The sequence below is a fragment of the Caretta caretta genome, chromosome 1 (genome assembly GCF_965140235.1).
Source record: "Caretta caretta isolate rCarCar2 chromosome 1, rCarCar1.hap1, whole genome shotgun sequence".
Taxonomy (NCBI): domain Eukaryota; kingdom Metazoa; phylum Chordata; order Testudines; family Cheloniidae; genus Caretta; species Caretta caretta.
Window position 1 is genome coordinate 101869839 of NC_134206.1, and position 20103 is coordinate 101889941.

The following is a 20103-nucleotide window of genomic DNA, read 5'->3' on the forward strand; positions in this document are numbered from 1 at the left end:
TTTAAGCCTAAATTAATAGTATCCAATTTGCAAATGAATTCCAATTCAGCAGTTTCTCGCAGGAGTCTGGATTTGAAGTTTTTTTGTTTTAAGATAGCGACCTTCATGTCTGTGATTGCGTGACCAGAGAGATTGAAGTGTTCTCCGACTGGTTTATGAATGTTATAATTCTTGACATCTGATTTGTGTCCATTTATTCTTTTACGTAGAGACTGTCCAGTTTGACCAATGTACATGGCAGAGGGGCTGTCATAAATATAAAGGGAAGGGTAAACCCCTTTGAAATCCCTCCTGGCCAGGGGAAAGCTCCTCTCACCTGTAAAGGGTTAAGAAGCTAAAGGTAACCTCGCTGGCACCTGACCAAAATGACCAATGAGGAGACAAGATACTTTCAAAAGCTGGGAGGAGGGAGAGAAACAAAGGGTCTGTGTCTGTCTGTATGCTGCTTTTGCCAGGGACAGAACAGGAATGGAGTCTTAGAACTTTTAGTAAGTAATCTAGCTAGGTATGTGTTAGATTATGATTTCTTTAAATGGCTGAGAAAAGAATTGTGCTGAATAGAATAACTATTTCTGTCTTTGTATCTTTTTTGTAACTTAAGGTTTTTGCCTAGAGGGGTTCTCTATGTTTTTGAATCTAATTACCCTGTAAGATATCTACCATCCTGATTTTACAGGGGGGATTTCTTTATTTCTATTTACTTCTATTTTTTATTAAAAGTCTTCTTGTAAAAAACTGAATGCTTTTTCATTGTTCTCAGATCCAAGGGTTTGGGTCTGTGGTCACCTATGCAAATTGGTGAGGCTTTTTATCCAACATTTCCCAGGAAAGGGGGGGTGCAAGTGTTGGGAGGATTGTTCATTGTTCTTAAGATCCAAGGGTCTGGGTCTGTAGTCACCTAGGCAAATTGGTGAGGCTTTTTACCAAACCTTGTCCAGGAAGTGGGGTGCAAGGTTTTGGGAAGTATTTTGGGGGAAAGGACGCGTCCAAACAGCTCTTCCCCAGTAACCAGTATTAGTTTGGTGGTGGTAGCGGCCAGTCCAAGGACAACGGGGGTAATATTTTGTACCTTGGGGAAGTTTTGACCTAAGCTGGTAAAGATAAGCTTAGGAGGTTTTTCATGCAGGTCCCCACATCTGTACCCTAGAGTTCAGAGTGGGGGAGGAACCTTGACAGGGGCATTGCTGGCACATGATGGCATATATCACATTGGTGGATGTGCAGGTGAACGAGCCTCTGATAGTGTGGCTGATGTTATTAGGCCCTGTGATGGTGTCCCCTGAATAGATATGTGGGCACAATTGGCAACGGGCTTTGTTGCAAGGATAAGTTCCTGGGTTAGTGGTTCTGTTGTGTGGTATGTGGTTGTTGGTGAGTATTTGCTTCAGGTTGCGGGGCTGTCTGTAGGGAAGGACTGGCCTGTCTCCCAAGACTTGTGAGAGTGTTGGGTCATCCTTTAGGATAGGTTGTAGATCCTTAATAATGCGTTGGAGGGGTTTTAGTTGGGGGCTGAAGGTGACCGCTAGTGGCGTTCTGTTATTTTCTTTGTTAGGCCTGTCCTGTAGTAGGTAACTTCTGGGAACTCTTCTGGCTCTATCAATCTGTTTCTTTACTTCTGCAGGTGGGTATTGTAGTTGTAAGAAAGCTTGACAGAGATCTTGTAGGTGTTTGTCTCTGTCTGAGGGGTTGGAGCAAATGCGGTTGTATCGTAGAGCTTGGCTGTAGACGATGGATCGTGTGGTGTGGTCAGGGTGAAAGCTGGAGGCATGCAGGTAGGAATAGCGGTCAGTAGGTTTCCGGTATAGGGTGGTGTTTATGTGGCCATTGTTTATTAGCACTGTAGTGTCCAGGAAGTGGATCTCTTGTGTGGACTGGACCAGGCTGAGGTTGGTGGTGGGATGGAAATTGTTGAAATCATGGTGGAATTCCTCAAGGGCTTCTTTTCCATGGGTCCAGATGATGAAGATGTCATCAATATAGCGCAAGTAGAGTAGGGGCTTTAGGGGACGAGAGCTGAGGAAGCGTTGTTCTAAATCAGCCATAAAAATGTTGGCATACTGTGGGGCCATGCGGGTACTCATAGCAGTGCCGCTGATCTGAAGGTATACATTGTCCCCAAATGTGAAATAGTTATGGGTAAGGACAAAGTCACAAAGTTCAGCCAACAGGTTAGCCGTGACATTATCGGGGATAGTGTTCTTGACGGCTTGTAGTCCATCTTTGTGTGGAATGTTGGTGTAGAGGGCTTCTACATCCATAGTAGCCAGGATGGTGTTATCAGGAAGATCACCGATGGATTGAAGTTTCCATTACAATCTACATACCACACAGACTATGCTGACAGCTTGTGCCACACGCTCTCAAAGAAACTGCGGAATCACCTGATCAAGATCCTCTACAGCAAACAGGGAAAGATTAAGAATGAGCTCTCAAAAATGGATACTCTCATAAAAAACCAACCTTCCACACAAACTTCCTCGTGGCTGGATTTTACTAAAACTAGACAAGCCATTTACAACGCACACTTTGCTTCTCTACAAAAGAAAAAGGACACTAAACTTTCTAAACTACTACATGCTACAAGGGGCCACAGCAATGGTTCCCTCAACCCACCTAGCAATATTGTTAACCTATCCAACTATACTCTCAGCCCAGCAGAAGCAGCTGTTCTATCTCGGGGCCTTTCCTTCTGCCCCTCCACCCCCACGAACATGATACAGTTCTGTGGTGACCTAGAATCCTATTTTCGACGTCTCCGACTCAAGGAATATTTCCAAAATACCTCTGAACAACATACTAATCCACAGAGGTCTCCCTACCAACACTACAGAAAGAGGGATTCTAGATGGACTAGATACATAGTTACAAAAAAGATACATAGACAGAAATAGTTATTCTATTCAGCACAATTCTTTTCAGGGGACACCATCACAGGGCCTAATAACATCAGCCACACTATCAGAGGCTCGTTCACCTGCACATCCACCAATGTGATATATGCCATCATGTGCCAGCAATGCCCCTCTGCCATGTACATTGGTCAAACTGGACAGTCTCTACGTAAAAGAATAAATGGACACAAATCAGATGTCAAGAATTATAACATTCATAAACCAGTCGGAGAACACTTCAATCTCTCTGGTCACGCAATCACAGACATGAAGGTCGCTATCTTAAAACAAAAAAACTTCAAATCCAGACTCCTGCGAGAAACTGCTGAATTGGAATTCATTTGCAAATTGGATACTATTAATTTAGGCTTAAATAGAGACTGGGAGTGGCTAAGTCATTATGCAAGGTAGCCTGTTTCCTCTTGTTTTTTCCTACCCCCCCCCCCAGATGTTCTGGTTTAACTTGGATTTAAACTTGGAGAGTGGTCAGTTTAGATGAGCTATTACCAGCAGGAGAGTGAGTTTGTGTGTGTATGGGGGTGGGGGGATGTGAGAAAACCTGGATTTATGCAGGAAATAGCCCGACTTGATTATGTAAAGAGTTGTCACTTTGGATGGGCTAGCACCAGCAGGAGAGTGAATTTGTGTGGGGGGGTGGAGGGTGAGAAAACCTGGATTTGTGCTGGAAATGGCCCACCTGATGATCACTTTAGATAAGCTATTACCAGCAGGACAGTGGGGTAGGAGGAGGTATTGTTTCATATTCTCTGTGTATATATAAAGTCTGCTGCAGTTTCCACGGTATTCATCTGATGAAGTGAGCTGTAGCTCACGAAAGCTCATGCTCAAATAAATTGGTTAGTCTCTAAGGTGCCACAAGTACTCCTTTTCTTTTTGCGAATACAGACTAACACGGCTGTTACTCTGAAACCTGTAATTATTTTGTCCAATACGTAAAATTTATATTTTAATATTCAAACTTCCTGGAAAGAGACCACAAGCTGTAAGTGGGTTCTGATTAAAGAAATATTCCACCAGTGAGTTAATGTGTTTGCTGCTTGTAATATTTGAGAGTTCCAACTTACTGTTGTCTGATTGTTTATTTTACATTTGTGCAATAGAAGTACAGTGGTTTAGTTTAAGGTATTCATTTTCATATGTTTGAGAGTTACATCATGCCCTTGAGTGGCATTGTGCTGAGTATTCTGATATCATGTAATCTCAGCAAGATCTAAAGTGCCACCATCTAAAAACATTCAATTCCTGTGGGGCTGTGTGCCAGGGTCAGAGATCTTGTAGCTTTGCAGGTTTTCCTGACCAATTTTGTAGAATCATGTAAAGAGAATGTGAATAGGCTTTGTGCAGTTTTCCACAATCTGTCAAAGTTCATCACTACATTTCAGCGGACCGTACTATGTGTCATCATAGTTTATAATGCTTTTCTGTAAGATTTATCTATGTCATTTATTATTTACCCTTTTCATTATTAATTACTAATCTCTTGCTTCAACTCATTTCTAAATAATAGATGGATATGAATCTGTTCTAATTTTTTAAACTCATAAATGCAACATATATCACTGAAACTACCGTGAAGGTATTTTGGTCTCTCTAAGCAACACTGTTTTACTTGCTATTATCTGAACTACAATTCCCAGAATCCTCTTATAGCTAAAATGTCTGACCAGTCTAAAAAGCTGTGTCCTGTAGTTCTCATGTAAGGTCGTGATTTTCCAATGCCAAAATAATTGTTTTAGCCTTTTTAAAGAAAGGATTACTAGACTCAGTAACTGACACCTTACACTTGAGATTATACTACAATATAATGAACCTATGGGCCTTTTCCCACAACTAGATTGACCCTACAGGACATGTTCATCGAAGAAGGAGGGACAGGGAATTAGTTGGTATGGCGGCTAGGCTAACAAAGGACAAATGTGAGCTCACTTACAACCTGAAAATGGGTCAACCCCAAGGAATCTCTCTCTCTCTTTGTGTTCCACAAGGGACTTCCAGCAGGAATGGACAGGACAGCCCCCATAAATAGATTAGGAATAACCTGAAGATTGCAAAATGTCAGGATCCAGGGTGGAGCTGGGGAAATGGCTTTAGAAGATCCAGAAGGGACTGAGGCAGAGAATCTCCTAGTTAGGAAAGTAACATGGGAAGGTGACAGCTGGTAGAGCAGTGTCTATGGAATCAAAAGTAAGTTTATGGGGAACTGAGGGCCAATAACAAGCAAGCCACTTGTGGACATTAAGGGTCAGCGGGAGGACATGCAGTAAGAAGTGGTGTGTGTGCAAAGGTGAATGAAGAATTGTGGCCAAATTAGACCAAAGCCAGGATGAAGCAGTATAGCGGAAGTTGGAAATGAGAGCTGCAAAGAAGGAGGATAGGGGGCTGATCTGCTTACTCAGATAGAGGCCTACTCTTGTAAGGTCTCCGTAGATCCACAGATTTAAAAAGAGACATTTGTTTTAATTATTATTATTTTAAAGACTTATTCAAAGTGATTCAGCAATATGAGAACACTAGAAGAAACAAAGGAAAGCGCAGATGGGAATATGTATTACTGTTCGTGGATAACATTTTTAGTGTGCCTGAACAAAGTATTTAAACAAAAATCTTAAAATTAGTTGACTGTACCTGAAAATATGTAAACTGGGAATGGTAGAGGTCTGGATAAATATGAAGAGTAGTTCCAATTACAAGCAGCAGTTCAAATTTGTGAAGAGATGAGCTGATGTATCCAGTAAAGCCCAAGCACCAGATCTTCAGAAGAGCTTCTAAGTCAAAGAGAACTGTAAAAGCAACCTAGGAGAATACACAAGAGGAAAAACAAGTATTTCAATTACTGATTCAAATCATGGCTTTCTATGTCAGAGTTCATACCTTGCCAAGATTTGAAATGATGTCTACTTGAGGATCTATAGAGCAAAGGAAATAGCTGGAATAACATTTAGCAAAAAATAATGGTATGTGCTGAATAGCCAAGCAAAGGGATAATGGTCTAGATTCATCAAAATGGATGACAGGCATTTCTCATTTTTCTAATTTTTATGAACAAATGGCACTTATCTGTAAATTCTCAAACTTTGACTATAAGCAGAGCATTCAAATGAAAATGACAGAATTCCTGTTTGTATAACATATAGCGTACTTTCACCGAGATGATAGAGCAAGTTGATATTTCTAAAGTGCTAATTGTCTACAAATAGAGATACTCACAAATTATCACTAAAACTATTTGTTACAATTTAAAAACGAGATTAATAATAAAAAAATACTCAAATTTGGAAAACCATACACATGCATTTCCTTTCATTAATTGGGCCTAATGTTCTCCCAAGGTTGGCAAATTCTCAGTTGGCCTGAGCTGGTTGCAACTGGATCCCACTTAGGTTAACTTGATGGTTCTAAACTATTTGAGATTCCAACTCTCTTTCCATAAAATAGATATGATTATATTTACCAACAGAGAGGGTTTTGTCAGCTAACTAAATAATGTTTGTAATGTGCAATATATTTTATGAACTGTAAAAATCACTGACAGAGGTGGAAATATAACACAAATGTTTGGGCTACCAGCCTTATGTTCAATCTTCTAGTCAACACATATGGCTTGTTGGTGAGCAGTACCACCAGCAATATCTGCAAGAGTTTTCCTAAAGTGTCTGAAATATTTATCAAACTTTCAAGTTCTCTGCATGATTAAATCAAACGAAGATGTCTCGCAGCACAACCTTTTGTTTAGGCTGAGCAATAAAACCCAACTGGAAACCCTACTGTGTACACGCACACACACCTGCACACACCTCTCAGTCTTCATATCATCAAAGATAATGACCAATTTTCCCTGACTTGTTCCTTTGTAGATATCACTGAGATCTACAAAACAAGTCAAGTTTGAAAAAAAAATGGTTTCAAAACCAGAATGAGCAAAAACTGTGCTTGAAACACACTGAGAAAGTATTTTAATCTGGTTTAAAGAAAAAAAGGCCTTTGAGCAAAGAAGAGTCATACAAAATTTCATCTCCAAAGGATCTGTGTGCGCGTGTGCACTCCAGTTATGAAATGCAGAAAGGTATTGGAATTCAACCTTACAGCAGTGGAGAAGCAAGTCTAACATTCACACAATTCAGACTATATAGGTGTTGCATTAGGGACAAGATTAGCCAATTTGATGTTAAATATATTTAAATTTATTCTATAAATGCATAGGCAGGATGATTTGCATTTTACATCCTTGTCAGAGGACCTCAAACCACTAACACTTAAAAATGTATCTGATGGTTTGCATAGCATTTGGTTACATTTATACACCTGCCTTCCCACTGATAGAGCTGGGCATTTTTCCTTCATTGTAATTAATTACATGAGAAGAATCAGGAGTCAAATAGACAACATCTGACTTGAATTTTTTGTTAGGTATGCAATGCAATAACGTAGATTTGTATACAAATTTATGTTCATATCTACCCCTTTTGCTGCTGCAGAGAGGGGAAGAGGGTGAATCCACGGAAAAAGCCATGGGGTGCCATGCAGGGGCAGGCAACTGGTTACACAAGTTGCTACCATCTGCTGTGCTTGCACAATTCCTTCTGTCAAAATACCTATGCATCCTCATGAGCCATAAAAAAAAACATGTGAGGCTCAGTTAGGAAAGAAGCCAAAGAGGAGCCATATGAGTGGCATGCTTCCCTGTAGGTTGCAGGGTGCTAATGCTGCTTTACGCACAGGACAGCTAGGGCCAGTACCCAACACTACCACCTAAGATGGTTCTGCTGTGCTGCCCTGGCTTGGCTGAGGGGGGTGTAGAGCTACAGGTGAACTTAGAGGGGAGTCCTTCTGAGTTGGATCAATGAGGTTAGGATCCCAGATCTCTGGCCCTTTTCAGGTTCCATATTCTGTTTAATTTTCACTTTGGCAAGAGGGACACAGACTTTCTCAGAACAGTATTGATACAAGGACATAGATTCATTGCAAAGGACACTGTCATGTGAGATGGTAGCAGAAAAAAACGGTTTAACTCTGTTCATGCCTCTAGCGTGTAGGCCACTGCTTTTCAGGATTCTTAATGATCTTCATTAAGACTTCAATCCTGCAACCTATCAAAATGGAGAAGGCTTCTTCATTTCTGTCTGTCTTGGGTTTTTCTACTGCATACCCTCCTACCGTCTAACCAATGAACATATATAATTAGATCTTTATGATGGTGTCCATCATGGAGTTGCTCTTCACCCTTCCCAGGTGCTAGGAAGCTATATTTGGTTGGGTTTTTTGTTTGTTTTTCTCTCTCACAAGATTGCTTTTGCTGATTCTATAAGGTCAATATATTCAAATTTAAATAACTTTCTGATTACCTCAATTTGACCATGAATTTTATTTATTTTGGTACAATGGGCTGATAAATAAATTTGTAATGTACCTTAAGCTTTGCAAATAGTGGGGTGTATTGAAATATGTAAATGTGGAATCTAGGTCTAGAATTTACATCCTCCCCCCACCCCCGACTACTGCTTTAACCCTTAAAACCCTCTCTCCTAGAGCTGTCTGTCCTCTAGTTCCCATAAAGGAAGCAGGCTTCCTTCTTGTAGCTGAGCGTATGAAATACTCCAGGCTAGGCTTGTCTGCTGAATTTAAATGGCCAGATTATTCCTAAATTGAGACTATATTATTATTCTGAGACTATATTATTTTAGGGATTTTAATGAACGTGAAAGACTTTCCAATTATCTACAATTTCCTGGTACTATTGCTGGGCATTGATGAACCTGAAGTGCCAAGTGGACTTTGCCAAGTCCTGTCAAAACCTGTGAGAGCTGTGGCCTCGTCAGATACACAAAAAGAAAGAGAGAGCTAGAGGAGAAAGATGAAAAGGGCTTGACTGACAACTGGACAACATTTATCTTGTTTGTTTCTTCTGAGTTTTTTTGGATGTGTTTGGGTGATTACCTCATTGTTCCTGTGACGGGGTCTATAAGGTCTTGTCTGGCTGCTGCTGGAAACATTGCAGAAGAGGGCAGCGTATTGCTCTGGCCATTAGGCCACGCAGCCCTGCAAGGGAGGGCAGCCATATTGACTCTGGCCACAAGGCCATCATGCAGCCCTGCAAGGGAGGGCCACCTTATTGACTCCGGCCATTAGGCCACACTACCCTGAGGCTCAGTGTGGTCATTTGGACTCAGCTCTGGGGCTGTAGTACCCTTCCCCCATACCCTAAGTGTGATAGGTGTACCAACCCTGCAACAGATACCCACACCCCAGATTTCAAAGAGAACCTTTTTAGCACTGAATAATGAAAAAGTAAATATAACTTGCATACAGTGCCCTCCACAGAAATACACATGCAGTATGACAATAGAAGGCATTATTATTTGTATCACAGTAGTGCTTGAAGGACCTTACCAAGATCAGGGTACCACTCTGCTAGGCATTTTATTAAAAATTAGAGATAGTCCCTCCCCTCAGCAAAGCTTACAATCTGAGGCTCTGATCATGTGTTAATTGCAGGATCAGGGCCTAAATAGACAAAGAAAGTATTATCCCCATTTACAGACCTATCAAGGTCACACGAAAATCTGTAGGAGAACTAGGAAGCAAACCTAAATCTCCTCAGTCCCAGTCCAGTGCCTTAACCACAAGACCATTCTCCCTCACACGCATATGCTTTTACATACAGAAAAAAATTTCATTACGAGGACAATCAACTAAACCTGCACCAACTCCAGTGCTGTACATTCTAGTAAAAATACAATTTTTATTCAAAAGCTTGTTTAAAATGCCTGAAGTGAAAGGACTTGACAGCTTCCTTTTAAGACCCTTGTTTAAAAATATGAAAATGTCAAGTCATATCAGTTATGTTATTGACTCTGACCTCTGGATTCTATTTATTGTGTGCTGAACCCCAGCACAGTCTTGAAACTTGCTGCAATTGGGATTTTTGGTACATTCCATATTTACCACTGATTTGTTTGGAATATATTGCTCTGCTATGGGAAGGGGATTCATTTAGGAAAAAAATTGTATCAGCTATAATAATGATGGAAAACTAACATTATTCCACATTTCTTAAAACAATATTGTAAATATAAAACCTTTACAAATTCAAATTCCTCCCATCCCCCATTTTTAGTAGGTTTATTATGGAAATCATTGAAACCTTGTTAAATTAAATATCATCCTTACAATTTAAGCTTAACTGAATAGATAAACACACTTTGGCACAGAGACTTAGAGATCAGATCTTGCTGAGGAGTTAAATGTTAGGATTTCTTTGGGTCAATTTAATGGCATTTGTATGTGAAATATAGGGCCATATTGTAACTTCTCCAGTGGCTGTGGGCTCCAGACATAGGAAATATGGCCTCCAACATAGGGGAACTTAGGGTTGTCCAAGGAAAGGAACATCCAACTCGAGAGAGAGTCTGCCCTTCTATGATCGCTTTGGAACTGTGTCTCTCCCACTTGTTGATAGTTTGGCTCCCTATGGTGCTTTTTTGCCATTGGCCACAGTTGTCAGTTTGAAGAGAGGGGACAGTGTGAGTTAATGTCTCTAGCTGTACTAACTTTTACTTGTGTGAGCAGTGGCTCCAATTCAGGAAAGCATCCCTAATCAGGAAAGGTGATTAGGTATACATTTAGTCACTTGGACTAAAGGACATATTTAAAGTTAAGCACGTGCCTTTATGCTTTCCTAAATAGGATGGATTTAAGTACAAAGTGAGAAGTGCCAAAAGCCAAGCAGAACTGGACCTTGCAAAGGAAATTAAAACCAACAGAAAAAAGATATTTTATATAAATAAAAAGAAAAGAAGAAAAAGAGAAGTGGCGTACGGGGAGATCTTGGCAAACCCGCAAAGTGCCCAAACCATTACTGTTTATTGCTACAAGTAGCCAAGCTAGCAGGCCGTAAGTGGGCCTATGCAGCAACCTTAGCATGACTGAGTCAGGAGGGGAGGGGTTTCGGGTGCCACAGAAAGGGCAGCTTGACCCCGCGTCCTTCCTGAGATCTCTGTTGAAATTGCTGTGTTATGCATTTTAGGAAAATAGGAAGCTTGTCTATATGTGCCCTCAGGGATGTGTCTGTCAGGGCCGCAAGGCATGCAAACTCTGAAAAAACACATCTGGCTAACTGATGATCAGAAGGAAACTTCTTGCTTAACCTTTGAAATTGCTTGCTTAACAAGTTTTCTTTGAGTGACGTGTTATTGTAATACTAAGGAATAAATAAGGGAAGAAAGTTTTGGGTAGTTGGACTCTTCAGGGACTCTCCCTCTGGACACATCTTGTGGTCCCCACCAGCAGACAGAAGATTGGCATCGGAAGACTACCACTGTGCCACTCAAGAGCCACACCCAACTTAGGTAATTATTGAGGGCTGGGCGTTACTAACTTGTTGTGGACATGTGTAGGTGCTTGAGACTAAGTAAAGAATAGCTTTAAGTGAAAGCACTTTTGTGTTGTTCCATTTGTGCCAGCCATTTATCGATTGGACGGCCGTGTCTCCCTTGATTTATATCCTCACACCACCTCGCACAGAGTAAAGTTACCAAGAGCTTTGGGTAGAAAGAACCCTGGATAACAGTAGAACCACTAAGCACTGAGGGTAGGGTGGAAATTAAAGATAAAGTAGGTATGGCCCAACACCTAAACAAATACTTTGCCTCAGATTTTAATAAGGGTAATGAGGAGCTTGGGTGCAGTTGCAGGGTGGCTAATGGGAACAAGGATATGGAGGTAGAAATAACCAATCTGCTTTCTGGGACCAATTTGGGGGCCTTGGATAATCTCCATATTAAATATTAAAGGGGCTGGCACATGAAATTGCAAGCCCAATAGCAAGGCTTTTAATGAATCTATAAACTCAGGAGTTGTACCCTATGCCTGGAAAATTGAAAATATTGTACCTATATTTAAGAAAGGAAATAAAAAGTTTTTCTGGGAATCTACAGTTTAACCATTACTTTGACCTCAGTTGTATGCAAGGTCTTAGAACAAATTCTGAAAGAGAGAGTAATTAAGGACAGAAAGGTAAAGGATAGTTGGGATAACAATACAGCATGGTTTTACAAAAGGTAGATCATGCCAGACCAAGTTAATCTCTTTGAGAAGATAACTGATTTTCTAGACAAAGGAAATGCCGTAGTTCTAATCTCCTTGGATTTCACTAAAGTATTTGATACAGTTCCACATGGGAAAATATTTAAATTGGAGAAGATGGGGATTAATATGAAAATCAGAAGGTGGGTAAGGAACTGGTTAAAGGAGAGACTACAATAGGTCATTCTGAAAGATGAATTGTTAGGCTGGTGGGAGGTTGCAAATGGAATTCCTCAAGGATTAGTCTTGGGGCTGATCTTATTTAACATATTCATTAATGATCTTTGCATAAAAAGTGGGAATGTATTAATAAAATCTGTGAATAACACAAAGTTGGAAGGTATTGTCAATATGGAGGAGGACTAGAATATTATACAAGAATATTTGGACAACCTGAAAAACTGGAGTAATGGATCTATTAATTTCATCCCATTCCTAAGTGTAAAGGTCATGCACTTAGGAATTAACAACAAGAAGTTTTGCTATAAGATGGGGATATATCAGTTAGAAATGACAAAGGAGGAGAAGGACCAGGGTGTATTGTTTGATTACAGGATGACTATGAGCTGCCAATGTGATACAATTGTGAAAAAGCTAATGCAATTCTCGGATGTAACACATGAGGTATTTCCTGTAGAGATAGGAAAGTATTATCATTATACAAGGCACTGGTGAGACCTCATCTGGAATACTGTATGCAATTCTGGTCTCCCATGTTTAAGAAAGATGAATTAAAACTGAAACAGGTGCAAAGAAGGGCTACTAGGATGAACTGAGGAATGGAGGACTGTGATGGGGTGGACTAGGTCCAGAGGCTCCTTGCTGGAGCCCTCAGTGTCCTGCCACACTTATCCCAGGAAAGGAGCAGTAGAGAAGTCCTCCAAGCAGTCTAGAGTGGCTACAGGGGAAGCAGCCAATCAGAGAGGCTGCAGGGAGCAGCCAATCAGGGCTCAGGAGGGCCATATAAAAGTAGCTGCGGGGCCAGAGATACTCAGTTCCTTGCTGGAGCCAGAGGTGTGCAGTGATGCTCCTGGCTGGCCAAAGGGAACTGCAGTACCCTGGACAGCTCAGTTGTAGCAGGGACCATAGAAGCGAGGAAGAGCACCTTGCTGGCTCCTGGGCCTGAACTTAGATGAGCTGAGGTAAGACTGAAGCTTTGGTGAAGGCTGGGGCTGTGGGGAAGTGGCCCAGGGAACTGAAAGCAGTGTAGTTAAAGGGACATGGTGGCACATGGCTGCTATTCTTAGGATCCCTGGGCTGGGACCTGAAGTAGTGGAGGGCCTGGATCCCCTCCATAGGCCACAGGGGAACTGGCCTACAATCAGACAGCGATAAACCCCGAGAAAGGGAACTGAACTACTTAATGGCCCAGCTGGAGAGCTGGGACCAGAATAGACCAAGAAGGAAAAACCATTGCCCCCAGGGAGGAAGCCCTGGGGGTATGGGCTGATACCAGGGCTGGGATTATTTAAAGACCACTGACACACTGACCAGATGTGGTGCTTGTGAGAGGTAGGTGCCATGCTCTTACATTTAGTACAAGAAGTGGGATTCTTCAGACCAACCCCTATCTGCAAGGGGCACAACATGGAAGAGGCATTCCACCTATTGGTGGCAGGCCAGCAGCATCAGGGGGGCAGCAGCAACAGAGGACCCAGGCCTTGCTGATGCAATTAATGGAGAACCTGCGGGGCAACAGAAGGCCCAGTTTGCAGTGCTGCAATGGTGACAGGAGATCCACTCCGATCAGCAGGAATGGATACAGAGGAGGTTGGGTCACACCACACATGAGAATCAGTTGGTGAATGAACTGGTGGTCCATTGGTTCTGATCCTGGCAAAGCTTGGACTGGAAGATGACCCCTAAGCCTTCCTCTGGACCTTTGAGCAGGCGGCAAAGGAAGCATACTGGAAAGAGTCGACTTGGGCAGCCCGCATAGCAGCATTCCTGATAGGTGAGGCACAGGTGGTTTACTGGGTAAGCGAAGAGCAGGCAAGTTCCTACCCTGTGGTGAAGGCAGCCATCTTGGATAATCTGGGACTGACTCTAAAGGTGTACATATACAAGTTCTGGAAGGAATCGTTCCCGCAAGGAGCATGAACATGTGTAGTGGTGCAGAAGCTACAGGACCTGGCGATGCGCTAGCTTTGTCCAGAGACCAGCTTGGTGGGGAAGCTCCTGGATCAGGTGATCTTAGAGCAATTCCTGAAGGCTCAATTGGGAGGGGCACAGAGGTGCATAAGGCGTTTCCAACTCACCTCAGTGAGAGAAGCAGTCGAGTGAGCTGAAGTCTACTTTGAGGCCAAAGGAGAGGAATGCCCAAGCTGTATGGTAAACTGAAAGAGGTTCACCAAGGGGCAACCCAAGGAAGCTTGCAAGGGGAAAAGACCCTGAGAATTCTAGATTCTCTGGGGGTGCACTATGACAGCAAGAGGTCTGGGGAGCCCTGCAGACTATGGGAAGCACTAGTGGGAAAGAGCTAGGAAACCTGGAAGTCTTCCACAGGTATGGCCAGCCCTAACATATTAAAAAGGAACTGCCCAGTAATGGAATATTATTACTTAAACTATTGTTACAGTGGGACCAATCAGTGCAGATCTACTCCAAAGATTGGGGTGGCCCCACTGTTGGTAGTGACAGTCAGGCTGGAAGGAACTGTAGTTAAGGATCTGGTAGACTTGGGGTTCAGGTACACCTTGGTTCAGGAAAACCAGATTAGGGCAACTAGCCTGAACTGACACCTCCCAGTACATATCTCTTATGTACATGGAGAGACCCGAGTCTACTCCACGGAAGACTTTGGGCTGGAGGTACAGGCCAGAGAGCTCAACTCTGGGTCAGCATGGTCAAGGACCTCCTGTGGCCTGTAATCTTGAAGACTCTGGGTGGGTTACTCTGCCCTCATGCAGGAAAGACCAGGACAGTGACCCAGGACTGAGAGGGTTCTAACCTGGCTGGGAAGGAAAGCAGAGAGGCTGGGAGCCAGAGTAAGGAGACCCCAGAAAAGATCCCAGAGTTGAGACCAGAATGCCCAAGACATGAGGAATCCACTGAGGAAGTGCCAACAAGAGTCGGACCAGGCCAATGTCTCCTGAGGGAAAGTTATTAACCAGCTGGTCTGGGTAGAGCAGAAGTTGACCCGGGTACAGGTGGAAGCAAAGAGGCAGAGGGAACAATACTTGGATTTGCAGGAAGCATTGACCCAGGCCCAGAGGGAGAAGGCTCAGAGGGCACATCAGGAATACCATATAGACCTGGGCCCAGCAGGGTTCTAAGGGAAGCAGCAGACTGTGGGAACTCAGTATTAAATACCCAGTGTGCTAAGAACAGAGGCCCAGACAGAATCAACCCACCAGAGGGAGGTGAAAGAGAAGGGCTGGGGTAGAGAACAGGACCCTTGGCTAGGGAAGGAAGTAGTGCAGGCCGGCTTTTGTGAGCTCTTTCCTAAGAGAGGATGACCTAGCAAAATGACTGGAGGCATCAGAAAGATCTCAAGTTCAAGAATGAACAGCTGACTGAAGATCTCCAATTCACTGAGAATGAACAACAGCGCTTGCTCCATGTGGTATATGGTTCTGACACACAGTTAGATGCTGAGCGTCTAGAGACCCTGAAGTCCAGAAGATGAAAGTGAAGAAAGGGACTGTGGACACACTCTCCAGGTAAGAAAGACCTGGGAAAGTAGACCCTGAGAGGCCAGGGCAGAGACTGGCTAGAGGCTCTCTGGATAGAGGGAGAGTCCTGATTGAAAGGGGGAAAAAGACTAATACAAACTCTCTAGGCGAAGAGACCTGAGAGAGAAGGACCCTGGTAGATCAGGGCACAGAGACAATTACTAGTAGCTCTCGGACAGGGAGATTTGGGAGGGAGAAGACCCTGCTAGAGTGGGGCAAAATATGGGGTAAGAAGAATTATCCTGTATAGAGCTACCACCCCAATCCTGTTGGGGAGGAGAGGACTGTGACAGGGTAGACTAGGCTCAGAAGGCCCTTGCTGGAAGCCTAAGTGTCCTGCCACATTCATTCCATGAAAGGAGTACTAGAGGAGTCCTCCAAGCAGCCAATCAGGGCCCCGGAGGCCATATAAAAGGCGCTTCAGAGATCGTCGGTTCTTTGTTGGAGCCAGAGGAGTACAGCTAGTGCTCCTGGCTGGCCAAAGGGAACAGCAGCACTACTGAGTGATGAAGAGCTCCTGGCTGGCCTGAACTTAGATGAGCCTTGAGGTAAGGATGAAGCTTTGGTGAAGGCTGGGGCTATGGGGGATTGGCCCAGGGAATTGAAAGCAGTGTAGTGAAAAGTTCTGAGGCTTGTGATGTGCAGAAAGTCAGACTAATTGATCATGATGGTCCCTTCTGGCCTTAAAGTCCGAGTCTACAATGTTAAGTGCCTTCCTAAACTGGGACCAATAATTGCAGACTGACTACTCCACAGCGCAAGCCCTACCTACACTGATACCGCTATTCCCAGAGCCCTGAAGTACTGGCTACACATTTGGCTCTGAGGTTGTGGGGTACCACAGGCTCAGGGATGAGGGTGAACAATGCTGCCTTGGCTCCTCTCCACTGTCAACTCTTTCAGGACTTTGGGCTTTGGTACCTCATTTTATTTTTCTTTGCTCCCATCTTTGTCTCACAACTGAGGGAAGCTTATAGCTCACAGAATTTAAAAATATCAGATATTAATTGTGGATCTAATATAGCAAGCATTGATAATGGAAACCAATTAATGAAATAAAGTTACCCATAAACTATTTAATTATGCACTCAAGTTTCAAATGTAGGTGTCTTATTTTAGGGACTTAGGGCTAGTGCCAAAAATGTACATGAACATCTAATTGTCACTTCAGGCACCTAAAGTGCGCATCACTGAGATCCTCAAAACCCTGCTGAGCTGCTGCCTAACCTTGGAGGTAACTAAAATGCCTAGGGGTCTGAGTTTCCACTGTTAAAAGCTCCCTAGCTGTGTATGTTTCTGCCAGTGAGCATGCACACAGCTGCCTCAGTCTAGGCACCTATTCAACCTAAGCCTCAGCAGGATCCTAAAACTGGGCATTCTCTGTGGATTCTAGTCTGGCTGGAGTTCTTAGAGAATACCTAAACCCATATCAGATGGCTGGAGGAGGTAGCTTCACTTATAACCTTTAGCACAGTGATTAGGATACTGACCCAGGATGTAAAAGACCTGGGTTCAGTTCCCTCCTTGGCCTGATGTAGAGCAGGGATTTGAACTTGGGCCTCCCACCACTTAGCCATGCTCCCTAGGCTATGGTACAATCTGCTGTGCATGTGTCCTGTTGAAAATGGTCCAATGTGTATAAATAAAAAATTAATGCATTGGGCTAGAGTGAGAATGAATGACTAAATCTGGACCAATACATTATTCTATACCCAGTGGCTAGGGCACTCCACTAAGGGTTAGGAAACACAAGTTCAGATCTCTGCTCCACATGAAGCAGAGGAGGAAATTGAACCCAGTCTCCTACATCATGGGTTTAGGCCACTCCCCTCTCCTCAGCATTTCCTATTGGCTAGCTTAGGTGCTGAGTGGCTCCCCACACAGCATGCTAGCTCTTTATGGATCCCATTCTTAGGAGTCTAACTCTCTACATAGACCCTAAGCAACTAACTCAGGGCTGTGGATTCCAATGAGTGACAAGGCACCTCAAAAGTAAGAGTTGGTAGGTAAGATCCCATGGGAAGCAAGTCTAAGGGGAAAACCATTTAAGAGTTGTTTCAGAGTAACAGCCGTGTTAGTCTGTATTCGCAAAAAGAAAAGGAGTACTTGTGGCACCTTACAGACTAACCAATTTATTTGAGCATAGGCTTTCGTGAGCTACAGCTCACTTCATCGGGTGCATACTGTGGAAAATACAGAAGATGTTTTTATACACACAGACCATGAAAAAATGGGTGTTTATCACTACAAAAGGTTTTCTCTCCCCCCACCCCACTCTCCTGCTGGTAATAGCTTATCTAAAGTGATACCCTTACAATGTGTATGATAATCAAGGTAGGCCATTTCCAGCACAAATTCAGGGTTTAACAAGAATGTCTGAGGAACAGTGTGGGGGTGGGAAAGGAATAAACAAGGGGAAATAGGTTACTTTTTATAATGAATCAACCATTCCCAGTCTCTATTCAAGCCTAAGTTAATTGTATCCAATTTGCAAATTAATTCCAATTCAGCAGTCTCTTGTTGGAGTCTGTTTTCGAAGTTGGTAGCTCTTCAAAGAGACAATAAGGGCACAAGAGCAAACTATCCCACCGTGTAGGAAAGATAGGAAGTATGGTAAGAGACCACCCTGGCTTAACTAGATGATCTTCAATGATCTGAAACTCAAAAAGAGTCCTACAAAAAGTGGAAACTAAGTCAAATTACAAAGGATGAATATAAGCAAATACGACAAGTACGTAGGGACAAAATTAGAAAGGCCAAGGCACAAAACAAGATTAAACTAGCTTGAGACATAAAGGGTAACAAGAAAACATTATACAAATACATTAGAAGCAAGAGAGACCAAGGACAGGGTAGGCCCATTACTCAATGAGGGAGGGGGAAAAACAATAGCAGAAAATCTGGAAGTGGCAGAGGTGCTAAATGACCTTTTTTGTTTCAGGTTTTCACCAAAAAGGTTAGTAGCGATTGGACATCTAACATAGTGAATGCCAGTGAAAACGAGTTAGGATCAAAGGCTAAAATAGGGAAAGAACAAGTTAAAATTACTTGGACAAGTTAGATGTGTTCAAGTCACCAGGGTGAAATACATCTTAGCTCTTCAGTCAGCTCTTTGAGTATTCTATCTGAGTCATTAGTGATTATCTTTGAAAAGTCATGAAAGATGGGAGAGATTCCAGAGGACTGGAAAAGGGGCAAACATAATGCCCATTTATAAAAAGGGAAATAAGGACAAACCAGGGAATCACAGACCAGATTAACTTCAGAACCTGGAAAGATAATAGAGCAAATCAAGCGATTTGAAAATACCTAGAAGATAATAAGGTGATAAGTAACAGTCAGCATGGATTTGTCAAGAACAAATCATATCAAATCAACTTCCTTTGCTTAGGTTTCTTTGACAAGCCCTCTGGATGGGGGGAAGTGGTAGATATTTTGACTTTAGTAAGGCGCCACATTTCAGGAAAGATGTGGAGAAACTGGAGAGAGCCTAGAGAAGAGCAACAAAAAATGATTAAAGATCTAGTAAACACTACCTATGAGGGAAGAATGAAAAAATGGGGTTTATTTAGTCTGGAGAGAAGACTGAGGGGGCATAACTGTTTTCAAGTACATAAAGGTTGTTACAAGGAAGAGGGAGAGAAATTGTTGTTCTTAACATCTGAGGATAGGATGAGAAGCAATTGGCTTAAATTGCAGCAAGGATGGTTTAGGCTGGACATTGAGAAACTTCCTGTCAGGGTGGTTAAGCACTGGAATATATTGCCTAGGGAGGTTGTGGAATCTCCATCACTGGCAATTTTTAAGACCAGATTGGCCAAATGCCTGTCAGGGATGGTCTAGATAATACTTAGTCCTGCCATGAGTGCATGTGACTGGACTAGATGACCTCTCGAGGTCCCCTCCAGTCTTATGATTCTGCAACAGAATGCCAGCAGCATTAAAAGAATTATCCAGCCGCCTACAAAACAGCTCCTTTTCACCCTTTCATCATTCCAAAAGCACAGCCTCCACCTTCTCCAAAACTGCTATTGAATAATTTTTTCTGCATCATGCCCACAATGTCACCAAATTCAGGCTATTTTGAGTACTGTTCAGGCTATACTTAAGAACAAGATTACAGTTAATTATGTGCTTAAGAGCTTTCCTGAAGAGGGATGCTTTCCAGAATAAGGCCTGTATTTTACAAAGTATGTTTATCTGGTTTGAAATAAAAACAAGCTAAATTCTTCTGTCTGCACGCCTGTTGGTAAAAAACAACTTATCAGCCATGCATTGCCTGAAGAGGTTGTACTCAAGTCTCAGTTCATTACCACTGACATTTTGTTTGAGGAAATTACCTTTCAGAAGGCTGTGTTTTTGTTTTTTTGTTTTTAAAAGGGCTGTCAGCCATTGTCAGATGGAGGAACTCGAACAATTTGCAAAAAAAATCTCAG

General features: G+C 42.7%; 1 protein-coding gene and 1 long non-coding RNA gene across 9 annotated transcripts in view; one reads left to right on the forward strand and one right to left on the reverse strand.

Moving 5' to 3' along the window:
- The window catches only part of NALCN (sodium leak channel, non-selective), a 356269-nt gene that overhangs the window by 136638 nt on the left and 199528 nt on the right, over window positions 1-20103 (reverse strand). For all 6 annotated transcript variants that reach the window (XM_048854413.2, XM_048854388.2, XM_048854395.2 and 3 more), the window contains one exon: window positions 5538-5705. In XM_048854413.2, the coding sequence (XP_048710370.1) occupies window positions 5538-5705 (168 nt within the window). The remainder of the gene's footprint in view (window positions 1-5537; window positions 5706-20103) is intronic.
- LOC125638540 (uncharacterized) overlaps window positions 1-20103 on the forward strand; it is an 89589-nt gene that overhangs the window by 35803 nt on the left and 33683 nt on the right. The window lies entirely within an intron of this gene.